Here is an 18,755-nt window from a genome sequence, read left to right as displayed (position 1 = left end):
ACGGTTGTTTGTAAGTCATAAAACTAAACGAGATAGATATAGCGTTATATATGTATATCAAAATGATCAGGGTGACGGTTAAAATTCAAATCCGCATGTCTGTCGGTCCGTCCGTTCGTCCGTCGGTGCAAGCTGTCACATGAGTAAACAATGAAACTTGGAATACGTATGTATTTCTTGGCACCATAAGAAGGTTAAGTTCGAAGTTGGACGTAATCGGACCACTGCCACGCCCACAAAATGACAATAACCGAAAACATATAAAGAGCTATAACTAAGCCATAAATTGAGCTAAATTCAAGCTAAAAATTTGGTATGAAGGATCGCATTATGAAGGCGCACATGTGGATGTAATTTTTTTTGGGGAAGTGGGCGTGACCCCCCTACTAAGTTTTTTGTACATCTCTCGCAAACTACTAAAGCAAGCTATCAAGGAAACTTTCTGGAGTCATTTCTTTTAGGTACTTTTAGGTCCAAAAATGGAGAAAATCGCATTATAACCACGCCCACCTACCATACAAAAGTTATATTGAAAACAACTAAAAATGCTTTAATTCAGTAAGGAAAACCACCAGAAGCCTTAAATTGCATTATAAGCACTCAAAATGGTATATAAAATTTTAAATGGGCGTGGTTTCGCCCACTTATGGGTCAAAAACCATATCTCCGAAACTACTCGACCAATTTCAATGAATCCCAATGTTATGTTGATCGGTTCACAACCTCGCCTATTTCCCATATACCAGAACTTTGTTGTCGGTTTGAATAGTTTTCTTTACAATACAGTAAAAGCTCTTTATTCGCGGGGTATATGTTCCATAAATATGCCGCGAATACAGAAACCGTGAATACGGGATGGTAATTTATATGGGATTATAGGGGATATGTTCCTAGGTAACAAAAAAAAAAAACAAATAGGTATATAAAAAAATGATTTAATTGAAGTTTTTGAACATTTTAACTAATTATCTTAAGGCTTATGCAATGGTTTGAAGAATTTTGTAATTTTTTCTTGCTTAGCAGTTTTCAAAAGCTCCTTCAGACTGATACACAGCAGTCGCATTAGCAATTTGTCTCTTAAAAATTAGAGATTATTCCATAGACGAATCAATGTTCATAAAGAAATCGCAGAGCTCATTTGCCATTCTTAAACCTTCACTAAGATTTTTCAAATTGAATGTCACGTTTCCAGTGCTTGTTGAAGCCTCTTCTTCGATAGATTGTGTTCAGTTCCATGTGAGCCCCTTCTATATGGAAATATTACCAAAAGTTCAAAAATATTGCGAAAATAGTGGAATATTTAACATTTTCTTGTAATAAAATCTACTTTACTTTTTTATTATTCCATTCGATAAGAATATTGGGTTGTATACCTATTGGAATAATTTTATTATTATGTATGTGCTTATTATTATGCTTATCCGCGAATAAAAAAATTTTTATTTTTTTTATATATCGAATATAAGGACCTTAGTGCTTCTAACATTTTTATTACCGAATATATAGGTAAGTCTCTCAGTTACTTAGAAGAAATTCAAAGGGAATATATTTCTTCTAATAATATGTCTCCGTGCGAAAAATGAGTGAAATCGGGTCATAAGTGGAAGTTTCCCATATATTTAATATTAGGGTTTTCAACTTTCAATGGACTTTATATACCCTATATATGCCGAATATGTGAGTCAAATTGTTTGTTATATAATTTAAATAAAGTTAAATAAATAAATTGCGAGAGTATAAAATGTTCGGTGACACCCGAACTTGGCTCTTCCTTACTTGTTGTTAAATTATTATGAAAACATTAGTGTATTTATGGAAATATGAAATTGAATGTACAATAATTTTCTATAATTTTCAGCTAATATCAAATTGAAATTTCGGAACTAGTTTAATTAGAACATTTCTTATTGAGAACTGGCATAAGTTTTAATTCTAAAACAACATTAAAATGTGGCCATATTAAATAAATAATTAATTTTGCTGAAATCATCATCACACAAACCACAAATAATTTTATTTAAAAAATTAATTTGACTTTAAGGGGTTATAGTTAGACGGCCGAAAAAAAGTGAATTTTCCAGAATTTTTTCTGAGAAAACTTTTTAATTTATTGATCCAAAAATTTATACACATATTATGGTATCTTTTAACTGTATTTTAAGACTTAGTACTAGTAAAAATATTTATTTGAAAAAGAGCTACAGCTGATCTCCAGGAGCTCCTCTCAAAAAAGACGTTTTGCGGTGACCACTATATCTCGAAACTGGATCATCCGAAATTAAAAAACCAAACAGATTTCGTTAAAATAATGTTAAATTTAGTAATTAATCGAAGGAATAAGCAAAATAAATTTTTTTGACAAAATGGCGGTTTCTCAAAAAAAAAAAAATCGATTTTTCACCGAAATTTCGGCCTTAAATTAATGTACATTAAGAAAATATATGTACATTAAGAAAATGAAATAAAAAAAATCGATTTTTTGAAAATTCTAACTGTATATAACCCCTTAATTAAATATACTTATGCTTTTCTAGTTTAGTTGTTATCTTTTCAATCTTTTTTTATTAAAGAAAAATATTTATTTCAAAAAATATATAGAAGTTTTTTTTTAATGTAATTTTGTTTTACAATTAACACAAGCACACTTTTACTTTTACTTATTTAATTAGAAAAAAAATGTATGATAAAAATTTTAAATGTAGCAAATTAAGCCATCCATAAGTATATATTAACATACATGTGTATACTTGAAGAAATGTCAAAAATATTGAGAAAGTAGTAGAGAAAGGAGTATAAAAACTAATGACTTCCTCAATGCAACAGATAAATTGAAAAAAAAAAGAAAAAATAAAATTTTAGTTCACTTGGATGCAACCACACAAAAATACGTACGTACATACATATCGTTAGGCTGTAAGTTGTGATTATTGAACATATCAGTAGGGATAACAGAGAATTGTATAGCATATAGTATGGGTTAAAATGTGAAGAAGTCTGCGTTTGTTCAAGAGGGAGGCAATTAATGACTGCTTGTTGTTGTTTTCGTATTATAAGTACGCACATACATATAATATACATATAAATAGTATATGGAACTGTATTGAAACACCTATTTAACTGCGTGGAATTTACCTATCCAATGATGCAAACTATTTGCAAAAGACTCGCAAGCAACAAATACATATCATGCAATTTACATTTGTTTTTGAAAAAAACAAAATATTATTTACACACTTTAAATGTAATTTTGGAAGGAAAAATTAAAAAAAAAAATTTCAAACCTGTAACACTCACAGAAAAAGGCTATATACTAGAGTTACTCTAATGCTAAGTCATGTTTCATGACTTTAATAAACATTTACATGTTTAAATAATATTATTGAAATCTTAATTTGTTACATAAACACGCTGTTGTTTTTTGTTTGAATTGAAAAAAAATACAAAGATTTGTTGTAACTTTGGCAAAAAAAAGCCAAACTAAAAGCGTATACACATACATAAATATGTAACCTAAATGTAACTTGTGTTAATTCAAAAACTTAATATTTATTTAAAAACTTGTCTAATTGTTGCAAAAAATAACGATAAAATGGTTACTCAACACTAACACATATGTATACAAATATGTACTATGTAAATTAATGTATAAATATTTAGTCCCAAACATGAGCGTAATAAAATGCAAAATATAAAAAAATAATAAGTGATTTTATAATTTATATTTCTTAGATAAAGCGTGTACGTATCACAGCTTTCAAATTTAAAGTATTGGCAATGCATTTTCTTTTCATTTAGACCCCTTTCACACAGGCAATTCCTGTTGCGGCAATTCTTAGTTTTATAGGAGAGGGGGCGACGAGGAGAGGAGAATCGCGCCGAGTCTGCTGTGTTCGAGCAACACGCTTTGTGTTCTTATTCGTAACAGTTCGCTGCTACGTAACAGTGCTGCATTTGCGCACATTTTGAAATTAATGTATACAATATATTTGAAAATTTGAATTTAATCATTTAATTTTGTATGTAATTTGCAAATACATATAGAAATGTGCATAATATAATTAAAATGTGTTAGAAAATTGCGAATAACGATTATTATTAGTTAATAAAATATATTTATTTGCTTGGAAACGATGCGTACAAGAAGTTGAGAAAATTATATGAAAGAGAATGACAGAAAAACACGAACAGAGTTGTCGAACAAGAATTGCTCGTGTGAACGCAAGGGGCGACAGCAAAAGAGAATCGCCCGAGAATTAACAACAGAAGTTGCCTGTGTGAAAGTGGACTTACATGCACATATGTTTTCTATTAAACATTTCAAAGCCATTATAACAGTTTGCATGCTATTGTCAATATTAGAGAATAGCAGCTAACACAGTTTTGCGTATACTGTATTTTCACATCTACGCTTAAAGCAAATTTCGCGCAAACTTTGAGAGAAATATATTAAAATCAATGAAATATAATTACAAATATTGAATAGTAACAAATATATAAACAATTAATTAAACACAAAAGTAAAATTTATTTACAAGCAAAATTTATTATTAACTAATTATCGATAATCGTGTACAATCGATTATTCATGCTGCTTCTTCACAAATGTTGCGACAGTTGCAATGGGTTTGACATCGTCAGCTGCTTCGATCACGTCACAACAGCAAATTTTTTAATAAATAAACAAAATCATAACATTCCTGTTTATATTTTGTATTAAATTAACTATATGAAATGGTAATGAAGTGTGCAGTTGCAAATTGTTCAAGTCGAAAGATAGATAAGGATATCAGCTTTTTCGCTTTTCCACTTAATGAAGAGTTGGCAAAGAAATGGGCAAACTTCTGTCGGCGCAAAAAACCTTTCAATTATCAGAAAGGTTTGATATGCATGAAACATTTCGCAAAGGAGGACATCCGAAACGCTGTCAAGTTCGAAATGGGTATAATAACGTTTATTTTTTTTTAAATTTTGTTACAACAAATATATGAATATATGTTATTTAAAACTTTAGGTTTTGCAAAAAGGCCTTTGCTTAAACGTGGTGTTTTGCCAACTATTTTCAAAGAGGAAGTCATTAGTCCAAAAAGCAAGGAAAAAGCCCAGCGACGAGAAAATAGAAGAATTGTAAGAGAAATGTTGAAGCAATATGATGGGAAAAATAATTGTGCCGGTAATACAAATAATATTGGTTTTGTAAAATTTTATATGTATAAAATATGTACGAATTTGTTTTTATAGCATTGGTTACAGATGATTCGAGTATGGAATCAATGGAATCCGTCGATTTAACAGAGAGTAACGCGCAGTTAGTGGATATGAATAATACTATCGAAACACCAACATCTCTTGAACCATTCTTGGAAACGCACAGAACTCCGCTTACGGAGTTTGAAGATGTAGAAACAAAGTTGTAAGTGTAACAAAAGCTAAATATGTAATATTTGAAAAAAAAAGTAACGTACATATCATTACAATTTCTCTATAGAGAAGAACAGCAAAAAGAAATTAAGGAACTTCGACACGAAAATGAAAGACAGCAGGAAGAAATCGCCGTAGTTAAGCATCAATTAGATGTTATGCGGCTCAAAATGGCAGAATTGGAAAAACGTGTAACAAGAGCAGAAGGTGATAACCAGGCTTTAGAGAAAAGTTTATTAAAGTTTCTATCGAAAAGTCAGTTATCGTTTTTAAAGTATGGAACGCAAAGATATTCTTGGTCCGAAGCCGATGTAGAAATAGCTAAATTTGTATATACTACAAATCGCAAAATCTATAAGTTTTTATTTGAAAGAGGCTTTCCAATGCCATCGATACGCACAATGCAAAGATGGTATCGCACAACTGAGCCACCAGTGGTTCGAAAAAAAGTGCCAACGAAGGTACCAACAGTGTCATCGGAGGCACCAACAGTACCATCGGAGGTATACAAAGTGCTTTCGGAGACACCAACAGTGCAAGTGGAGGCACCATCAGCGCATTCGGAGGCACCAACAATACAAGTGGAGGCACCAACAGTGCAGGTAGAAGCACCAAAAGTGCAAGTGGAGGCACCAACAGTGCAAGTGCAGACACCATCAGCGCATTCGGAGGTATTAACAGTGCGTGTGGAGGTGCCATCAGTACATTTAGAGCTACCACCAGTGCATTTGGATGTATCATCAGCGCATTTGAAGACAACAACAGTTCATTTGGAGGACCACTGCTATACTATAGACACGTTGCAATAAACTCATTGATATATGTTTTTAAAAAAAGAGTATATTATTTAGTAATTAAAAATACAATAATGAATTAATGTATCATAAATTTATTTTCAGTTTGGTATTCTAATATTTAAAAATTATTATTTTTTAAGTTAGTCTTAAGATTTGAGAAAAGAATAAAAAGTTATAAAAAAATTCAATATGGCAACTCTTATATCACTCATCCGCAATGCTTGTACTCTCGCACACTTTTGAGTTTTTTTTATGTTTATCAAATTTTTGCCGGCGATAGTGGAATATTTCCGTTCGCCAGCTTTTGCTATTAGTTTTCTTATACATTTCCGTCACTTCGGTGTGAATGCGAGCAAATTTTCCACTCGACCAGCTTGTGATTGTTACTTAATTGAATTAAACATTTTACAAATTTGGTTGATAATTTTAACGAAGTATTGTGAAGTAAGACTTTTCTACTACAACGGCTTCACTTCGCAGTTCCTATTTGCTGATTAAACGCTTTGCAACTCATCAGTGCATTTATTCAGCGCTAAATCTTAATTCCGTATCCTCTCGTTTTATACACACAGCTAACTTTAGGAAAAGTAAAAATATCAAAATGGGTGACTGCAGTGTTGACTTGAATAAGTGCTTTGAAGTGGTCTCACAACTCGTGGACAAAGCTGGTGCAGTAAGTTTCCAGTATATATATTCAATATTTTGTTATTATGTCATGATTGTTTATACTGAAATGTCTATATATATATATATATAAACATTTATGTATGTATATCGATTTTGTGCTATACAGTTGGTGGCGAAACGTAATGAAACAAGACAAGAGTTCGAAGAAAAGGCAAACGATATTGATTTGGTCACTGCCACTGATAAAGAGGTGGAACAGCTGTTGATACACGGTTTGTTAGATGTCTTTCCCGACCACAAGTAAGAGTTTTTAAACTGCAACAGGTCAAATGTGCATTTCAGAATTAAATTAAAAATTCACTACAGATTTATTGGTGAGGAGGAGAGCGCTGCTGGCGGACAACCAAATAAGTTGACAGATGCGCCCACCTGGATTATTGATCCAGTTGATGGTACCATGAATTTCGTGCATTCTTTTCCACATTCGTGCATATCCATTGGTTTGAAGGTGAATAAAGTCACCGAAATTGGTATTGTTTTTAATCCAATGCTGGGACAACGTTTCACTGCGCGACGCGGACAGGGTGCTTATCTAAATGGAAAACGGATTCACGTGAGTGCCCAAAAGGAATTAGGCAAATCTTTAGTTACAACCGAATTTGGTACATCACGCGATGCGGAAAAACTGAAAGTCACTTTCGAAAACTTCCAGAAAATTGTGCCAAAGGTGCACGGGTAGGTTGCTAATTAATAATTTAAGTGTTATTTTGTATAACAAAACTCTTTTGTAAATTATTTCAACAGCATTCGTATGTTGGGCGCTGCCGCGCTCAATCTTTGCATGGTGGCACTCGGCGCGGCCGACATTAATTTCGAATATGGCACACATGCTTGGGATGTATGCGCTGGAGAGCTGTTAGTGCTTGAAGCAGGCGGCGTGGTTATTGATCCCACAGGCGGCAAATTCGATATTATGTCACGGCGTGTGTTGGCCGCATCCAGTGAAGAATTGGCACAAGAATTCGCTAAACAATTGACACAATTCTATCCACAACCACGAGATGATTAATGTGAAATGTATATATAATATAAGAGCGTTTATCAAGTTCAAAGAAAAATACAGCTGAATGATGTTAATTGGTGTTCAAGAATTAATGTTGTACACATTACATACATAAATTATTATGTAAAATATGAAATTGCTAAATTTGTTGGGAAAATGATACAGGTTACTCGAACTAGTTAAAATCGGAGGTATAAATAAATGTTTATAAAAATGAAACGTTTTTCCAATATACATTTTTGCTGCACAGTAAGTTGAAGAATATTCTGGAATATACATATGTATGTTGATAAGCGCACATCTAATTATTGTTTTGCATTTCGTCATACTTATGTACATACATACTAACACATTTATAAGCATGAATTAGCATTCTGAGTGCACTATTATTTGCTTGTATAACGCAAACGTCTTAACTCACAGTTATCAAGTATGTAGTCGGCAAATCGTGGGAAATCGTAGTGTTTTGTAAATAGTTTAAGAATGTTTTTCACTGTATACTTCAAAAACGTTAATATAAAATTTAGAAAAATTAAAAACAATTTAAAATTGTTGCCAATAAATCAGTATTTTTTTCATATTCATATTATATAATTTTTCATATTTTATATTTTCAAATAGGAAGTAATTAGTCCAAAACGCGGAAAAAAAAGAAAAAAAAACATGATATGAGAAAATAGAAGAATTGTAAGAGAATTGAACAATATAATGGGAAAAATAATAATAATAATACAAATAATATTGATTTTGTGAAAATATGTACGAGTTTGTTTTTATAGCATTGGTTACAGATGATTCGAGTATGGAATCAATGGAATCCGTTAATTTAACAGATAATAATGCGCAGTTACTGGATATGAATAATACTATCGAAACACCAACATCTCTTGAACCATTCTTGGAACGAAATTGTATGTTTAACACAAGCTAACAACAGCTAAAAGAAATTAAGGAACTTCGAGAAGAAAATGAAAGAGAACAGGATGAAAGAAGTAGTTAAGCATGGATTAGAAGTTATGCGGCTCAAAACGGCGGAATTGGAAAATCGGTTAACAAGAGCAGAAAGTGATAACCAGGCTTTAGAGAAAAGTTTATTAAAGTTTCTATCGAAAAGTCAGTTATCGGAGGTAAATTAAGTGCATTCGGAGCTACCAACAGTGCGTGTGGAGATGCATCAGTGCATTCAGAGGTACCAACAGTTTATTTGAAGGACCACAGCTATAATGTAAAAGCATTACCATTAACTCATGATATAAGAAATGAAAAAAATTAACATATTACATATATATCGTAGTAATGAAAAATGTATGAATTAATGTTTCCTAATTTTATTTTCAGTTCAATATTCTAATATATAAAAATTATTATTTTTATTAGTCGTAAGATTTGAGAAAAGAAAAATAAAAAAAACTGCAATATGGCAACTCCCATCTCACTCATCCGCATCAGGTAGTTAGTTTCCTTATACATTTCCGCCAGATCCTATTTTCTACTTAAAAGCTTTACAACTCATCAGTGCATTTATCCAGCGCTAAATCTTAATTCCGTATTCTGTCGTTTTATACACACAGATAACTTTTGGAAAAATAAATATATAAAAATGGGTGATGGCAGTGTGGATTTGAATAAGTGCTTTGAAGTGGTCTCACAACTGGTGGACAAAGCTGGTGCGGTAAGTTTCCAGTGTATATGTATATTCAATATTTTGTTATTATGTCATGATTGTTTATACTGAAATGTCTACACATATATATATTTATGTACTATGTATGCATATTGATTTTTTGCTTACAGTTGGTGGCGAAACGTATTCAAACAAGACAAGAGTTCGAAGAAAAGGCAAACGATATTGATTTGGTCACTGCTACTGATAGAGAGGTGGAACAGCTGTTGATACGCGGTTTGTTAGATGTCTTTCCCGACCACAAGTAAGAGTTTTTAAACTGCAAAGGGTCAAATGTGCACTTCATAATTAAATTATAACTTCACTACAGATTTATTGGTGAGGAAGAGAGCGCTGCTGGCGGACAACCTAACAAGCTAACAGATGTGCCCACCTGGATTATTGATCCAATTGATGGCACCATGAATTTCGTGCATTCCTTTCCACACTCGTGCATATCCATTGGTTTGAAGGTGAATAAAGTCACCGAAATTGGTATTGTTTTTAATCCAATGCTGGGGCAACGTTTCACTGCGCGTCGCGGACAAGGTGCTTATCTGAATGGACGACGTATACATGTGAGTGCCCAAAAGGAATTGAGCAAATCTTTAGTTATAACCGAATTTGGTGCGTCACGAGATGTAGAAAAAATGAAAAACCATTTCGAAAACTATCAAAATATACTACCAAAGGTGCACGGGTAGGTTGCTAATTAAAATTTATGTATATGGTATTTTGTTGATCAATTTTTTTTGTAAATTATTTCAACAGCATCCGTATGTTGGGCGCTGCCGCGCTTAATCTTTCCATGGTGGCTATGGGCGCGGTCGATATCAATTTCGAAATTGGCATACATGCTTGGGATGTATGCGCTGGAGAGCTGTTAGTGCTTGAAGCAGGCGGTGTTGTTATTGATCCTACAGGCGACAAATTCGATATTATGTCACGGCGTGTGTTGGCCGCATCCAGTGAAGAATTGGCACAAGAATTCGCTAAACAATTGACACAATTCTATCCACAACCACGAGACGATTGATGTTAAATTCATATAAAATATGATAGATTCTGTCAAATAAGTACCCGGAAATTCTCATTATTTGTATATACATATGTATATGTATTATCAAATTGAAATATAAAATTTTGTTGAATGATGTTAATGATGTGTTCAAGAATTAATGTAATGTGCACAAACAAATAGTTTTATGTAAAAGATAAAATGTATTGAGAAAAGAAAATACAGAATTCTCAAACTAGCTAATCGGAAGTATAAATAAATGTTTATAAAAATTAAACGCCTTTGCAATATAACTTTTTGTTGTCCAGAAAGTTGGGGAAAATTGTGGAATATACTATGTACATATGTTGATATGCTTGTATCTAACTATTGTATTTCGCAGAATTTATATATGAACATACTTACACATTAATAAGTAATTAGCATTCTGAGTGCATCATTATTTGCTTGCACACGTCCGAATTAATTATTAAGTAGTCGTCAAATCGTAAAAAATTCTAGTATTTGGTAAATAGTTTAATAATGTTGTTTACTGATATAAATTATATATTAAATTGCTGACAATAAAACAGCTGTTTTTTTTTCATTTTCATATTCATATTATATATTTTTGCATAGTTTAAAGTTTACTATTTTCACCAATATTTCTACATATCTATGTATGTATGCATGTACGCCGATATATGTTTTAATGAATTAAACTAAAATTTTGAGAATAAAAAAAAATGTATGGAATACTATTTAGTTTTTGCTCTATCTTTTAAAATCAGTAATCGTAAATCGTTTATATAATTGTTATTTGATCTTTCATTTTTGAAATAGCTACCACTATTTTCTTAATGATTTTCGTTATATTAATTATTGCTGCAGTAATTTACAAACTTTATATTTATTATATTAGAAATGCGTCACCTGCACTTTGTTTTCATATTTGTAAATAAATTATATCTGAATGTATGTATGTATAACGCTTAAGTGTACTATCTTTTTTTGTTATCTATGCATAAATAGTTAAAAGATTAAATTGAACTACTTCGAGATCAAGTAAACATTTAATTTATTTTATTTATTTTTAGTTTTCACAGCGAAAGCGAAGAGTAGTTTACATTTACATTCACATATATTGTAAATGTATGCGTATGTGTATATATGTATGTACTTGCAAGTGTTGTATACTAGCATTTAATTATTAATTTGCTTATTGTTCTATTAGATAAGTAGATTAGAATAGTACTGCAAAACCTTACATTGCCTCATAAAATACACTTGGAAAAATTTTGAGTTCATTGTTTTTAGGAAGAAGAGCAATAGTTGAAATTATATATATAACACAATTATTCAAAATTCATCTTCATATGTAGACTCACTTAAATATGTAAGGAAACGCGTTAAGTAATTTGTGCTATATATCTTTTAAATATATGATCATAAATTCATATATTCATATATATTATTGGGATATACATATCTATATGCAATTTTTTTATTACGGCATAGAATCGATTATGCTGCTGTATATACATAATGTATATATCTTCTGCCAAAATGCAAATATATGTCGATATTTTCATAACTAACACACAATTTATTATGTATGCTTGTACAATATATCATCTAGAACTAGATTCTACCTTAAATTCTACTTCAATGTGTCGTTCATACACATTTTAATGGAATTTTCATAAAAAATTGAAAAATTTGACACTTTTATATGTTGTTTTTAGTATAACTATAGTTGCGCCACTACATAGTATACTGTATGCGATTCATTATTATCACTGTTATAAATGTAAATTTATTTTAAGTAAAGTTTTGTTATTGTTGCAAAACCGAATGCTATTTGTATACATTTATTGCATGTATTAAAATATGAAATATGGAATTATTATGGCATACAAACTTAAAAACGCTTTTAAAGAGTATGACGGGTTTAAATAATGTGAATTTATAATGTTTTTCTTTTATTTATTTAATATTGTAAAAGGTGACATTTGCACACAAGCATCACTATTCGCAACCTTATCATTTTTTGAGACCCGGAAAAATAATATTAACCGGTAGCAACCGATTGTGATAAAAATGTTTGTATATTTCTTAGATGTGGAAGTAAGTAGAAATATCAATATAGAAATGTATATTAACAAGTATTAAAAATGCAAAATTAAAACAAAATGTATAGTAAATGAATTTCATTATACCGGACCACTCAAAATATGCAAGCCAACAGAGGCTGCACTAGTGATAATTAAAACTAGTTGACTCATATACATATACTTAAGTGCATTCCCTGTTTTCATATTTGCTATGCTGACCTTACGTTTTATATTAAAGTATTTTTTTTTAATCGCGATAATTTTAAAAATAAATACTTATACAAAACTACATACACTGTCACTTAATTTTTTATATTTCTAATGCAAGGGTCTTTTTTCTAAAAATGTATTATTTAAACACATACACATTTACGCAACTTGTACTTTATGATTTACTCTGAATAAAGGCAAAATGAAAGGCAGAAAGTTATTTACTACCAAGTTATTAAGTTTCTTATAATATCTTTTTATAGGTATACATTAATTATAAGTAATATTATTAATTTTCAAAAAATTTACATTTGATTATCATTTGTAATTTGAAGCTGTTTTTTGTATTATGAGAAGTTGTGATTTTTGCCTCTCTATATTATTAACATGAGTTGTGGAAGTTGAGGGAATGTACATACAGCGAAAATAAGATGAAATTAAGGGACACTTTCAATTTTTATTTTATTATTTATTTTTTTTATTTTATTATGTTAATAATGAGACGGTAGGATATGAAAGTGTACATATGCGTGCTTAGTGTTTCTCCAACATATGAAACACTCTAATTTCATTTTAATTTTCTAAGATGTCATTGGAAAGGAATTTCAGAAATTCCTGTGCTTTAATAATAACTGTGTTTAATGAATATTGAATTAAATTATAAATAAATGAGTATAAAATCACTTACATTTGCTTCAGTTTTAGTCGTTTATATGTTTCAATGAAGATGGTCTATAAGTGCTTAATACACTCGGGGTATATACATATACATCTCTGAAAAAGATTTATCTAAACCATGGCACACAACCGGAAACCAAATTAATTATTAATCGGAGCGGATCTGCTTCAGATATATCCAGATTTAGTTTCATATTGTGCAATAATACTAAACTTCACTGAAATTGCTTTTTATTTCAATTTGTTGAATTTCACAAACTTTTTACTACAAATTGACAGAAGTGACGCGAATTTTTACGCTTTACGCGCAATAACCTACGCGTTATGGTGGCAATTTTGCCAGCAGTGCCTCACACATTTCACTACAAATAATAAAGCACTAAAGCTGCAGCATTTTGTATTGAACACACTTGATATTTGCAAAAGAACCGATTAAACACATTTTCAAATAATTTTCAACAATTAAATTTGTTAAATATAACTATAAACTGTTTCAATTTACGCACCCGAACTAATTGCAAATTTTCTCACGCTGCAATGACAAGACGAAAAACTAACGGCTTCCTGCACAGTTGCATTTTGCATTGCCTACTTGTTGCTTATCGTAATATCGTAAGATCGTAATGTGGTAGTGCCAATATTCATTTCAATTGGAATTTATTGCTGAAATTGTTATTGCATTTTTATTATAAACATGAATAGCATTATTTGCGGTATTTCTGAAAAAAGTTGAATACACAAAATTTCATTTTTTAAGTAAAATTATGTGTGTGGAAAAATTAATAATTTTTGTAAAATTTTGGCAACTCAAAGCTGACAATTTCACAGCTGTTTTTTAAGAATATTTTATGTGACAGTTAAATTTAATTTAAATATTAGCAAGAAACATATTTTAAAATCTGTTTATTGGAAAGTTATAAACTTTCACTGTAAAAAGCAATTCGCGAATTTCCAACATGCTTTGTTAAATGGTACCTTTATATAGCAGAGCTATTGGCGAGATTGCTAAACCATTAAAGACCAGCGTACCGCAGCTGGCCTGTTGTGAACTGACTTCTCACATTGACTCTAAATTGTTAAAAAAATGTTACAATTAATGACAATAACAAGTCTACGTTTGAGTTAACCTTATCATCGAACAGCCAAAATTTAAAATAATCTTTAAATAATTACACCAGTCAAGTGATATATGTACATAAATACTCCAATTCAGATGAAATGTCTAATTACAACGTTTAATGTTGAAAATAAAACAAAACAAAGTGATGGTTTTGTGTAATAAAAGTTTAAGTTTTATTTAGAAAAAAATGTATATCTACATAACTAATAATGTTTTGTAGTCGTTTGCTTGCATTTACTTTTAACTATTTAAAATTGCAAAAGTAAAACATAGAATTAATGTAGTTTGTTGTGTTTCTTTTCTTTTTTTTTATATATAATGTATAAAAAAATATTTAATACAAACAAAATAATAATTAATGCGCAGTGTTGTTGCTGTGATTGCCACTTACATATACATATACTCAGGCCTTAATGTAAAATTCATTAAAATTATGCTTAATTATTTATATAAAACAGAAGAAAAAAAATAAACAAACAAAAACTACAGGGCACTTACAGTTTAAATCATTTAAATGAGAAGGACGAAAATGATATATGTATGTATATTTACTGCAGATGAACATATTTATGTATATTGCTGATTGCTAAAATGATCATGTATTTATAATATGTATGTATGTATTTTTAATGAGTGAAATATGTTTATGTGCTGATTTACACACATTTCTACATATACACATATATATGTTATTAGTTAAATATATTTATTTTAAACATTATTTACATTATTATTAAGGCTAGGTCAGTATGAAAGTCAACGCATACGTGATTTGGAAGATTTCGCAGTAGAACATCAACTAAATATGTATGTAATAGTTGCAACTAATATGAGAAAATTATGTTACAGTTGTTGTGGTGAAACCTTAAGTTCATTACAAAGTGTATAATGGATTTAAGTCTACAAAATTTTTACAACATTTTTTAATGAGACGCAATGAAATAAATAATATTTTTACGAGTTTGTGAGTAATGAAGGCGAACGCTGTTTACTTAGTGTATGATTTGTCAAGAAATTCTATTGGATTACATATACAGGTATGTACTTACATACATATAAGAATTTAATCTGTAATATTTTTTGCATTTAAATATAATTTTGAAACTGTATAGTTAATGAAAATAGTATTTTTTTTTTAATTTAAAGCATTCTATAGCAATTCAAAAAGCTGGGAGTACATAAAATATCTTCACTAGCATACCGATTTGTTATTGTTATTTGTAATTTTTTCAAATGTTCCATAAAATCTATGTATGCAGTTGTGGTTTATTTTACGTGTGTTGTGGCATAATGCATGTTACGTTTTACTGCGTTAATTATACGTGCACTTATTTACATTTGTTTTCTTGTTTATTTTTGTTCGAGTAGTGTGTTTTCTGCTTTTAATATTTATTTTACGTTAGTGTGAAGTTGTGGGCGCTAAGTTTTGCTAAATATGCTCTAATGCTATGTACCGTAGTTATGTATATGCAATTTACTTATGTATATCATATACATATGTATGTTTTAAGTGTAACAGTTTTAACAATTGAGATTTATAGTTGTTGTTTTTTTTTGTTCTTTTAACTTTTACTGTCATTGAAAATGATTTTAAATAAAATTAAATGCTAGGCAAGTGTAACATTAAAAAAAAATATTTGCATACAAAATTAAATTATTCTCTGCTTTTTACATAAGTTTTATAGCAAATAACAAATTTTGAAATTTTTTTTTTCAAAAATTTATTTTTGTAATTTATTGATATAAATTGTCTGCATGATATATAGCTTTCTTTAAAACAAAAATATTGCATAACATGCGATAAATTTATGCCGCTTAGTGTGTTAAATTTTCATGTTAAAATAAATACTTTAAAAATTTCTTTAGTACTTTCTTATATTTCTTATAATTGCAGATTTTCGATTTCTGTATTTTTTGAGATTTTTTTGCATTCAATATTGTTTTTTAAATTTATGTAGGTATGTATGAATACTTATTTTATTTGTTCACGGCTAAATTTCCACTATTTAGTTATGTTTATGTTTATGTCAATGAGTGAATTTATGCATTTTACTACACTTGTAGCTAGATTACTAATTTTAATCATTAATTTTAATGATTTCTCGACCTTATATGCTTAGTTATTTTCATTTTCATTTAAATTTTAAATATTTAAGGTTGCTTATTTATTTTTTTGTTTTTGTTTTTGCTGATATTGCAATGTTACATTTGTCTGTGGCATGATCACGTGATGTCTGTATGTATGTATGTAATGTATGTAAGCTTGTAAATAATGTTTTTCTCGCTTTACTAAAATTATTTATGTATATAAATGTATGTATGTATAGCTAAAACTGGTATCTATTTTTTTTCATAAAACACAAATTATGAAAACACTTTCTGCTAAAATATTTTCTTTATAAAACAACAAAACATTTTTTTTTTTTAATTTTTTATTATTATTTTTTTTAGTAAGTAGCAGAAAACCTATAAGCTAATCGTTCTACGATTACTTTTTTAAAATTATATAAACAATTTGTATTATTTTTGTGTTTTTTTTTTGTTTTTCATAATAATAATTTTCACTTTTCTCCGTTTCATATAAATTAAATATGTAATGTATGTTTTCTTGTTGCTTAAAAACTATACACGCTAGGTTTAGAAAACGTTTAGTAATCATATTCATATTTGTTGTTGTTGTTTTCTGCACTTTTTCTCACATACGTAAATCTCTTGTTTTGCAAACTGTGTGTTCACTCTCGTAGCTCCACCGAGCGTCGCTTCACACAAAAGCTTACTCTCTCCCTCTCTGCTGGCCTTAACTCATCCTCATTCCTCCTTTCACTTTCTTCCGTATGTAATTTCGTCTTTTGCGGCAATTTCACTTTCATAACGTTTATCCTTATCTCTTCGTGTGTGTGTGTGTATTCTCTCTTTTCCATTTTGGATTATCTTGCATCGCAGTCTATGCGTCGTCCATCCTTCACAGATCATCCTCTGTCTTGGGTATATCGAATATCTCCGCGAAGAGTGGTGGCAATCGCAGTTTGGTCCAATTCATTCGTAACCAGTCTAAATGTGAGAAATGCTTGGCGCCCAACGAACGTAATTCGGGTATTTTAGCCTCCAGTGCTGGCATCAGTTGTAGCGCTTGCGTGGAGCCGGCACGTGAGCGTACGAGTTGTACGCGCAATGCTTCGGCGACGCGTTCGCGTGATCGGGAAATCACTTTCGGTTCAGCGAGGCCGGAACGATCGGAGGCGAGCAATACCATGGCGGAGAAGAGACCGATTTCGGTATCGCTTAAACCGTAACTGTTGAGGGTGTTGGCGAAATTCACTAGGGAGATGACGAAGTCGTTCTGGAAGGGAAAATGATCTTTTAATTTATTTTAAATAAAATAATTAAATAGCAAATTATTTGAATTTGGGTTAATTAGCTATATTTCTCTGGTTCTTGCTGGATCTAAGTCTTCATTAAGGCTTTCAATTGTCTAAGGCTTCTAGAATTTCAAATTATAAAAAACTTTTGAAATCCAATTAATACGATAATCCCTGCCAAAGTTTTAGAAGTCCTTTTTGGGATATTTATTCAGAAGCTTATAAGCTTCCGTGGGTTCATTATTTTTGAAGAGAAGACATTTTTATCGAGGAGATTTACAGTTCTTAAGGTTACTGCTATGATGGACCGAACGAAAAGAGAAGACTACGGAATGGATATAACGGTACAAACGTTATGGAGCTTGGATCCTGTAGTTGTTGTTGTTGTAGCGGCATAAAAACCCCAGAGTACTGCCGATTTGAGAATCCTTGACCATATAAAAGTCTGGGTTCGTTAAGGTTATGTTGAACCGACTGTCGTGGGAACGAAGCTTGGATCCTACGATGATCCGGACAATACGATGTTTCTCTAAGTCCTATTCACAAATAAAGTAGAATACCTCAGTAAGTTTGCCAGTGTAAATTGGTTCCACTTGAGTTCTGTGTCGAAAAAATACTAGTGTTCGACTGGATAGAGCAATTTATTCGGACCCAGTATAGTGGAGAAAAATATTAACCAGTCTTACTGAGGTATATAGCTGACAGGAGT

The 18,755-nt window shown here is 30.6% G+C and overlaps 5 protein-coding genes across 11 annotated transcripts in view; 3 read left to right on the top strand and 2 right to left on the bottom strand.

The window, feature by feature from the left end:
* The window catches only part of LOC105220763 (uncharacterized), a 254,578-nt gene extending 236,924 nt beyond the window's left edge, over positions 1–17,654 (bottom strand). For all 7 annotated transcript variants that reach the window (XM_054228600.1, XM_054228594.1, XM_054228598.1 and 4 more), the window contains exon 1: positions 13,578–17,654. The gene's annotated coding sequence lies outside the window, so the exon portion shown is untranslated. The remainder of the gene's footprint in view (positions 1–13,577) is intronic.
* On the top strand, positions 4,613–6,736 carry LOC105220774 (uncharacterized). The gene is made up of 4 exons (XM_011197265.3): positions 4,613–4,939; positions 5,012–5,170; positions 5,239–5,410; positions 5,486–6,736. The coding sequence occupies exons 1-4, from the start codon at positions 4,732–4,734 to the stop codon at positions 6,225–6,227; spliced, it is 1,281 nt and encodes a 426-aa protein (XP_011195567.2). The 5' UTR covers positions 4,613–4,731; the 3' UTR covers positions 6,228–6,736.
* LOC105220936 (inositol monophosphatase 1) lies at positions 6,506–8,124 on the top strand. Its single transcript, XM_054228611.1, has 5 exons — positions 6,506–6,659; positions 6,788–6,888; positions 7,009–7,142; positions 7,209–7,577; positions 7,647–8,124. Exons 2-5 carry the CDS (start codon positions 6,817–6,819, stop codon positions 7,909–7,911), a joined length of 840 nt encoding a protein of 279 aa, XP_054084586.1. The 5' UTR covers positions 6,506–6,659; positions 6,788–6,816; the 3' UTR covers positions 7,912–8,124.
* Positions 9,278–13,015, top strand: LOC114805316 (inositol monophosphatase 1-like). Its single transcript, XM_054228614.1, has 4 exons — positions 9,278–9,577; positions 9,700–9,833; positions 9,900–10,268; positions 10,340–13,015. The coding sequence occupies exons 1-4, from the start codon at positions 9,506–9,508 to the stop codon at positions 10,602–10,604; spliced, it is 840 nt and encodes a 279-aa protein (XP_054084589.1). The 5' UTR covers positions 9,278–9,505; the 3' UTR covers positions 10,605–13,015.
* The window catches only part of LOC105220775 (ecdysone-induced protein 78C), a 53,586-nt gene continuing 52,480 nt past the window's right edge, over positions 17,650–18,755 (bottom strand). Inside the window, exon 4 of the mRNA XM_054229819.1 lies at positions 17,650–18,027. Coding sequence (XP_054085794.1) covers positions 17,650–18,027 — 378 coding nt within the window. The remainder of the gene's footprint in view (positions 18,028–18,755) is intronic.

This window comes from Zeugodacus cucurbitae, chromosome 4 (assembly GCF_028554725.1).
Source record: "Zeugodacus cucurbitae isolate PBARC_wt_2022May chromosome 4, idZeuCucr1.2, whole genome shotgun sequence".
NCBI classification, from domain to species: Eukaryota; Metazoa; Arthropoda; class Insecta; order Diptera; family Tephritidae; genus Zeugodacus; species Zeugodacus cucurbitae.
Note: the sequence above shows the minus strand (reverse complement) of the source record. Positions and strands in the feature narration are given on the sequence as shown.